Raw genomic sequence first — 8,925 nt, 5'->3', positions numbered from 1 at the left:
TGACTGACTATCCATTCCGGTTACTGAACTTTGGCTATGTTTTGATTACGTTTGTTCTTTTAACTTTTATTATTAAACAAGTGTGATTTAACTGTACTTCTGTCTCGGTGTGATTTCATGGTTTCTGACACTCTGATCCGAGCTTCTGGCCATTTTTTGTAGGTATTGGTGACATTACTGGGCCTCTTACTGGGAATGCTAGGTACTTCAAATCCCATAAGAGTGCTCATGTACTCGGCTTTCCTAGAAAGCAGCAGTGAGCACACTGGTGTCTACAGGAAGGGACCAGAAGCTGGGTCTGAGGTTAGAATTCTTTTTTCTCTCTTTTGGACACTCTGAGCCAATGCAATGTAATTTCTGGTGAATTTACCTCGCCCTCAAAGTCCAGGTGCTTTGTACCGCCACCTATAGACATGAAAAACCTTGTTCACCTATTCTCAGTTATATAATTTACAGGCATATTATAAGGATAGACATTCCTAGGAACGGATTACCTATTTAATAAAAAGAACCCCCCCAAGCCAAAACAGGTTAACAATGTGTTCAGCCATTATTACAGCTTCATTCCTACTTTTGGTAGTTCAAGATTGTGGAAATTTCTTGCAAGAAAATGTCCTATGAAATGACAATACACAACACAGTATGAATTAAAGATATACTTTTTCATTCTCACCCACACACAACTCTTGTGAAAGAAAATGATTTGTAGATATTGGTGATCTTCAACCTACCTAGTCCATGTTTTTTGTTTGGTTAATTTCAACTGATTTGCTTGTTCCTTATTAAGGCCTAGAGCCAATCTTGACCAGTGCTCTATGGATAGCCCCTTTCAAGTCACTGTTTCTCAAGCTGTAAATAACAGGATTTAGGAAAGGGGTAAAAATTGTATAGGTTACTGAAAGAAGTCTGTCAATGAGAAACCCCTTCATTTTGGGGTGAAAATAGTTGATATAGGAAGCACTGTAAAATATAAAGACCACTGTGAGGTGGGAACTGCAGGTGGAGAAAGCCTTCAATTTCCCCTCCAGCATTTTAATTCTCAAGATGGTTTTAAAAATAAAAACATATGAAAAGAAGGTGATAGAAAATGCAACAAATGGAAAAGCAACTCCTAGAAGAGACAGTAGTAAGATGTTGAGGGATGTGTCAGAACATGACAGTTGGATTAGCTGATAGAGTTCACAGAAGAAGCCAGGGATGATTGTGGAGTCACAGAAGACCAGTCTTAATAAAGAAAGTGTGTGCACCAAAGAATACATAGAGCTGAAGATACAAATGCTGGACATCATCTGAACACACAAGAGGATGTTTACCATGGATGTGTAATGAAGAGGATGACAGATGGCAACATATCGATCATAGGACATAACCGCTAGAAGGAAAACCTCAGTACAGACAAGCCATATAAAGAAGAAGACTTGGGTTATACACGTTGAGTATGAAATGATTGTGTTTCCAGTAAAGATGTCAAAGGAAAAATGACATGCGGACACAGAGGGGGTGAGAATGTCTAAAACTGAGAGGTTCCCCAGGAGAAAGTACATGGGGGTCTGCAGGTGGGGGTCTGTAACCACCAGTGAAAAGATGAGAAGATTTCCAACCAGTGTGGCCACATAGACAAGAAGAATTAGCAGTGATAGAGGGATCTGGGAATATCCAAGGTCAGACAGGCCAAGGAAAATAAATTGAGGCCGAGACGTTTCATTTCTCATGTTGCCCATAATATTCCTGAAACTGCCTGAGATGCTCTCAGAAGATTCCTCAAGCTCGGAAATTGAATTAGAGGACATGTTGTAACATACTGTAATGTCTCATTTATGCCCACACACCATTTCCTTTTACTTCCCCATTACCAGCCAGTGAAAAAGAAGACACTGGATCAGTCGATGCTCAATCCTTTGAAGAGTTTATGGGAAAAGACTAAGAAGAAAGAACGACGAATGACTCTGGAAACTATTTTGCAACTATGGATGGACCATACGATCTAGTTAAAGCACATTATAAAACTTGATCTTCATTATTTTAACATACACAAAAAGAAACCATGTGAATGGCACCTTGTGGAAAATTAGTGAATCCCTCACAGCAGTTAAGGATTGTCAAATTGTTCAGAAGACAAATAACTTAATGGCATAGCAAATAATGTACACTGCTCCAGGTTGGTCTGTCCACAATCTGGTCCTCAGGTTCACACAACAAGTGCCGGTCCGGCTCGTCACAGCAGAAGCTTCAAGGAACAGAATGGATGACCACACACTGGTGCATAATAAACTCTGATATTGTTATTGCAATATAATTATAATCATACTGTCACAACAACACAGGGCAGGAAAAGATAACATGTTTCACGCAAGGAGCACTCATTTAGAATGTTCTCCCTGTGTTGCTGTGATGCTATAATTTAAATAAAAACACAATAAGGATACTGGAGCTTATTATGCATCAGTGTCCAGTCATTCATCCTGTTCCTTGTAACTTAATGGCATATCTTGAGATGGTAGGAGGAAACTGCCATACAGTTGTTATCAGGAACGGAGAACATCAGCCCCGCAAGTCAAGAAGCCAGTCCAATATCATCCATGCTTTTTGGGGGAACTGTTCTCCTATTAAAATATTTCTAATATTATATTAAATGTCATTGACTCAAAAAGTTTCAGAAATAAAAGACAAAGGGAGGTCTTTTGGTGTTAAAAATCACATTTGTCTTAAATCTTGGATCTTTTCTGTAATACAAATGCAATTAATTCAGCATCTTCCAAAGTGAAGAGTGACAGGACAACAGTACAAGCTGACTTAAAGACTAATTAAATATTTCTATCTGTGAGAGACTGGACCCCTTTCAGCCCTCATCTGTCAGGTCTCTTCTAACAACGAAAACCAATGTGGTCGGCTGTAGAGGAGTAAAAGACTGCATGTCGTTCTCCTCCTAACTCCTATGGTTCAGGAACGCACCATTAAAGTCCTCATGGGCTCATACAATGCAGGGTTATAAAACAGACAGACCCAAATTATCCCCCCATTTTTCTTACTAAAATGTACTGGGCTACATAAGGGTTCTGTCCTTCAAGGACTGGAACTGAGAAACCTGTTTCAAATGAAACCCTTGTTTAGGACAACTCATCATTTTAGTTACCATCACATGTAAGTGACATGAGTTCTGTGGTTGATGAATTACAGGTAATGGGTACCTTCTGTATAACCTGCTGGTGATTAAAACTAAATATATAGTAATAATGTTAACAGCTTGGGGGAGATCCTTTTCTGTTCTAGCATGATGGTGTCCCAGTGTACAAAGCCAGCTCCATAAAGTCATGGCTTGTCTAGTTTGCTGTGGAGAAGCTTGAATGTTCTGCACAGAGCCCTGACCTCAAACCCTACTGAACATCTTTGGGATGCATTTGAACACCAATTGTGATCCAGGTCTTCTCATCCACAAACTTGTATCCATATAGTGGACAAAAAAAGAAAGAGGAAACCAACCAATAAGGAAATTCTGACAACTTTTACCACATCCCAATTATAATTAAAAAAAAAGGAAGGGGTGCCCCAAGGGGATGGTGTGGGTAAAAGAGTGGGCAGGATATTGGCAATAGAATCATAGAAGATGTATATAAAAGTGTAAATTTTATTGGATAAACATAGACAAAATAGAATAGAATATACAATAAACATCTAAAATCATGAAATTGAAATACATGTACAATAGAAATCAGCAGCTAATTGGATGTTGAGAGCACACAACATTACTAGACTGGAAGTCAATTGAATATGGTGGTCACAACAAGCCCCAACATGTTTCGGGAAACAGAGAAAAGCCAAAAGGCTAAACATACTCTGTATTCATTTCCTTCTTCAGGGGTTAGATGAAAGCATGCTGGTAACATTAAGACATATATTCCTAGACAGTGTTGTGCAGCATTATTTGGATAGATGGTCCCTCATGCCTCAGACGAAAGGCTAAAATCACATGGCAATATTCAGCAGATGAAAGCATAAAGTCATTTTATACTTTTAAAGGATTTTGTAATATTCCCAGAACACAAGTAGTAGGTGGCTGAGGATGATGTTTTCCCAGTGGGAGCGGCAAATCAGAGTACACAAGGACACAAGCGGGCAAACCAACAAGTGCCTTAGACAACCGTTTAATAGCCAAGTGTCTGCAATTGCATGGATACCAAGGCTATGCAACCTTGGTATCCATGCAATTGCAGACACTTGGCTATTAAACGGTTGTCTAAGGCACTTGATGACCTTGAAAACATCATATATATTTAACTTTATAGCTATAATAAATATCCAAACAAAAAAACTAATTTCTTCATCAGTTTAGACCAATATGTATTCTTCTACATATTTTTGGTAAAAGAAAAAATCACAATACGCGTATATTGATTGATTTGCACAAAAGTTACAGCGTCTACAATATAGGGGATAGATTTATGGCATTTTTATTTTTATTTTTTTTCTAGTAATGGCAGTGATCTGCAATTTTTAACGGGACTGCAACATTGCGGCGGACAGATCGGACACTTTTGACACTTTTTTGGGACCATTGACATTTATACAGCGATCAGAGCTAAAAATAGCCACTGATTATTGTATAAATGTCACTGGCAGGGTAGGGGTTAACACTAAGGGGCGATCAAGGGGTTAAGTGTTTCCTAGTGTAGCAATAACTCTCGGTGGAGCTGCTGGTTTAAGCGGGCTTGTTACCTTCACTCTCAATACCTCTGTTTCACAGGCACCGGGTCTAGGGTTCCGTTGCATTTACCTCTGGGTGATATAAGCACCAAACAGTAGGTTTTCCAATGCTTTAATAAAACGAACAAGGGAAGTAGCAGGAAAGAGGTAGTAGGAAAGCTTCAGGGAAGCTCAAATACCTTTCTGTTGTATTTCTTCAGAACATTCTTTGTAATTGAACACTTGCAATTAAATGGTCCCCCTTTCGTAGGATTCAATCTTTGCCCGCCTGGATAGACATCTCTCACTTGCCTAGCAGCCAGCACGTAGCACGAACAAAAGTCTCTGCCACAGACTTATCTGGAATAAAACCCGTACGATCCTCTGCCACAGGATGTATTGGTTTGTGATGAATGTCAGATATAGTACTTGAACCTTTAAGCCAACCTGGCAGTACTATACTGTAAGATTACTTAGGAATGCGTCCTTCAACCGAGTCACCAGGCCTCTCTCCAGACCAGCGCTCTGCCTGATCCTTCCATGATGGGTCCTCCCCTGGGATCTTCTCGGTTGTCCAGCTTCTTCACTCAGGGTAGACAGCTCAGGACCATTCCTCCGCTGCTGTGGTAGGCCCCAGACAGGCTTCTGGGCCCACCCACACGCCGCAGCGACGCGGGCCTCCGGAACAGAGGACAAAGAGGTGTATGGGGTGGGCAACTACATGGCAAATGAGGTTCAATGTAGAAAAATATAAAATAATGCATTTGGGTGGCAAAAATATGAAGTCAATCTATAGACCGGGGGGAGAACCTCTGGGGGAATCTAGAATGGAAAAGGACCTGGGGGTCCTAGTAGATGATAGGCTCAGCAATGGCATGCAATGCCAAGCTGCTGCTAATAAAGCAAACAGAATATTGGCATTAAAAGGGGGATCAACGCAAGAGATAAAACGATAATTCTCCCGCTCTACAAGACTCTGGTCCGGCCGCACCTGGAGTATGCTCTCCAGTTCTGGGCACCAGTCCTCAGGAAGGATGTACTGGAAATGGAGCGAGTACAAAGAAGGACAACAAAACTAATGAAGGGTCTGGAGGATCTTAGTTATGAGGAAAGGTTGCAAGCACTGAACGTATTCTCTCTGGAGAAGAGACGCTTGAGAGGGGATATGATTTCAATTTACAAATTCTGTACTGGTGACCCCACAATAGGAATAAAACTTTTTCGCAGAAGAGAGTTTAATAAGACTCGTGGCCACTCATTACAATTAGAAGAAAAAAGGTTTAACCTTAAACTACGTAGAGGGTTCTTTACTGTAAGAGCGGCAAGGATGTGGAATTCCCTTCCACAGGTGGTGGTCATAGCGGGGAGCATTGATAGCTTCAAGAAACTATTAGATAATCACCTAAATGACCGCAACATACAGGGATATATAATGTAATACTGACATATAATTACATACATAGGTTGGACTTGATGGACTTGTGTCTTTTTTCAACCTCACCTACTATGTAACTATGTAACTATGTATTCCTAGTGCATACCTGTCGGCCAGGAGGACCAGCAGGTGGCTGAAAACAAACCCTAAAACATGGCGTCTGTCCCATAAATACCCTCTACCAGAATGCAACTCGGAGGACCACCTCCACTGAGTTATCTCCGGGACAGAGGAGCACTTATTCGCTTCAACACGTTGTTTTTCCAACACCTGCCGATGGTGACAACGACACCCACCGGCACAATGTGGAACTACATGCAACGTCAGTCAAGCTGGAACAGAGGCAAATCTAACTTCCTATAATAAGCGACCCACTAAATTTACGGTAGATAAAAATCTACCAGCGCTACACTAGGGAAGTGTTTCTAACTGTGGGGGGAGTTGACTGACTGCAGGAGGAGCGAGATCGCTGTTCCTGATCACTAGGAACAGCAGATCTCTCTCTACTCCCCTGTAAGAACAGGGATCTGTCTGTTTACATTGACAGATCCCCGTTCTGGCTTTGAGGAGTGATCGCGGGTTGCCGGCAGACATTGCGGCCGCCAGCCACGCGAGTCAGCTCCATAATCAGGCTGCGGGTGCCTGCGCAACCCCCTACAGCCTTTAAAGTGGCTGCCGTACAGCTACAGTGATTTGCACAGGGGAGCCAACCTGCCGCCGTATAACGGTGGCTGGTCGGCAAGTGGTTAATAAAAGTGTGTGCGAAATCTGGTGCAACTGTGCATGGGAGCCAATCAGCTTCTAAACTTCAGCTTGTTCAGTTAAGCTTTAGCAATAAAACCTGGAAGGTAATGGGTTTCTATGCAGAGCTGCACCAGATTTTGCACTCTCCAGTTTTAGTAAATCAACCCCTAAGTGACACTGTGGGGTTGATTTACCAAAGGCAAATAGGCTGTCCACTTAGATTTTTTTTTTTTCCAGAAAGCTTTGTGGATGAGGTGAAAGTTCACTTTGCAGAGAATGCACAATCATGTACAAAGAAAGTAAAAAACAAAAAAAAAACAGTAATTGTATGATGGAAGTTAGTATATCTTCACCTCATTCAGTAAGCTAAGAAAAAAATCCCTTGCCAAGCAAACTGTCTATTTGACTTTAGGAAACCAATCCCACCAATGCCTGCAGCTCAGTGGAAACTGTTTTCATTTATCTGTGGACTGTTAATATTTGGACTTGCTTATTGTTTGCATTTTATGACATTGGTGACATGTATTTGTATATGTTTTTTTGTGTTTGTGAGTAAATATTTTATTTTATTTTAATATGAAAGCAATTTAGAATGTTTTAATATATATATATATATATATGTGTGTGTGTGTGTCTTAATGAAATTATAATACTTTAGGAGAACAAGAGGAATTATGGGACATTTGAATGTCTTACTCCTTGGGTAATATCCAGGAAAACAATGAAGAGGTGTCAATAAAAATGAATATTTTATTTTTGAAATAATATCACTGATGCCCACCTCTTCTAAAAATAAAATCAGGTCCATAGGTGTCTTGTTAAAAGGCTCAATCCTGGTGATTAAATCAGTTTCCTTCAGCCAGTTCTATAGAGGAGATCGGAGTGTCAGGTAGAGAGGACACACAGGTTCTCCCCCCACCCTGCACCATCTCACCGTATATAAAAGCATTCAGCATCTCCCTGAGATCTCCATCCATATCCCCCGTGTCTCATTACACTGCCGAGATCTCACTGAGGCCTCATGACACAAGACAATCCAAAAATATCTTTGTGTTTCTTTGTTTTGTGGCATACTCCTTTATCTTAGTCCTGATTTTCATTTCTTAAATACGTTTAAAATGCATTCATTCTCCTTAATAAAATATAAGTAAATAAATACAATTTTAAATAGCACACTTGCAAAACTTGGGTGTTAGTGCAAATAAAAAAAGGATAATAAAATACTAATAATAATAATTATACAATAATAAATAATAATAAATAAAAACAATAATCTTTTTGGGTGTTTTTTTTTTATTCAAGTACTCAATTACACTTGCAACCAATATCTAAAGATAAACAATAAACTTTTTGGGTGTTTTTTTTTTTTTTTTAATACAGGGGGCACCCATAAAATAGGTATTCATGGAGCACTTGGTATTTCTTAAAGTGAGAGCACACCAGAAGCTGCTTACTTTCAGACTGCCAATAAAGAGTTTTTGCAGAACAGGAAGAGAGAACGCCTCCTAGAGGGTGAGGAGATGATTCAGTTCTCTGATTCATGTAGCAATTACATTTTTTTTAGTGCTCAAGGATCCACACAATAAAAAAAAATAGTGATCACTGAGGTGTTTTAATTAGGAAAAGAAAGAAAAAAATGCAATAACATAATAACTGAATAAAATCACCAATATCACTTTAAAACCATTCTGATGCTGCAAGACCACACCCTCGGCCATGTCCTATGCATTTCATCATCCTGACATCATCAGGGACACCAGAAAGTGTAATTCAGAGAGAGAGAGAGAGAGAGAGGATTAAATAGACAAGGCTTCTAGCTGCTCCTTAGGTAGATCCCCCACCAAAGCATAACATACAGTGCAGTGTGGGACACATTCAACCCATGATTAACCACTTGATATCCGTCATTTGGCTATAGCGCGGACCTGAATTCCCGGGAGGCCGTCATACGATGGCTTCCTCTGTGCACGCGCTCCGCGCGCGCCCTATAGGGTGCGCGTTGAGCACGCTGTGATCACCGAGTCACTGAGACTCGGGTGATCGCCGATCCAAGTAAGGGGCCGGTC

At 40.5% G+C, this 8,925-nt stretch overlaps 1 protein-coding gene across 1 annotated transcript; it reads right to left on the bottom strand.

Annotated features, from left to right (window-relative positions):
• Positions 1–782: 782 nt before the first annotated feature.
• LOC141147461 (olfactory receptor 1C1-like) lies at positions 783–1,712 on the bottom strand. The gene has a single exon (XM_073634698.1). It carries the CDS (start codon positions 1,710–1,712, stop codon positions 783–785), a length of 930 nt encoding a protein of 309 aa, XP_073490799.1.
• Positions 1,713–8,925: the final 7,213 nt, after the last annotated feature.

This window comes from Aquarana catesbeiana, linkage group LG06 (assembly GCF_042186555.1).
Source record: "Aquarana catesbeiana isolate 2022-GZ linkage group LG06, ASM4218655v1, whole genome shotgun sequence".
Classification (NCBI taxonomy): domain Eukaryota; kingdom Metazoa; phylum Chordata; class Amphibia; order Anura; family Ranidae; genus Aquarana; species Aquarana catesbeiana.
This window is presented reverse-complemented; position numbering and strand designations above follow the sequence as displayed.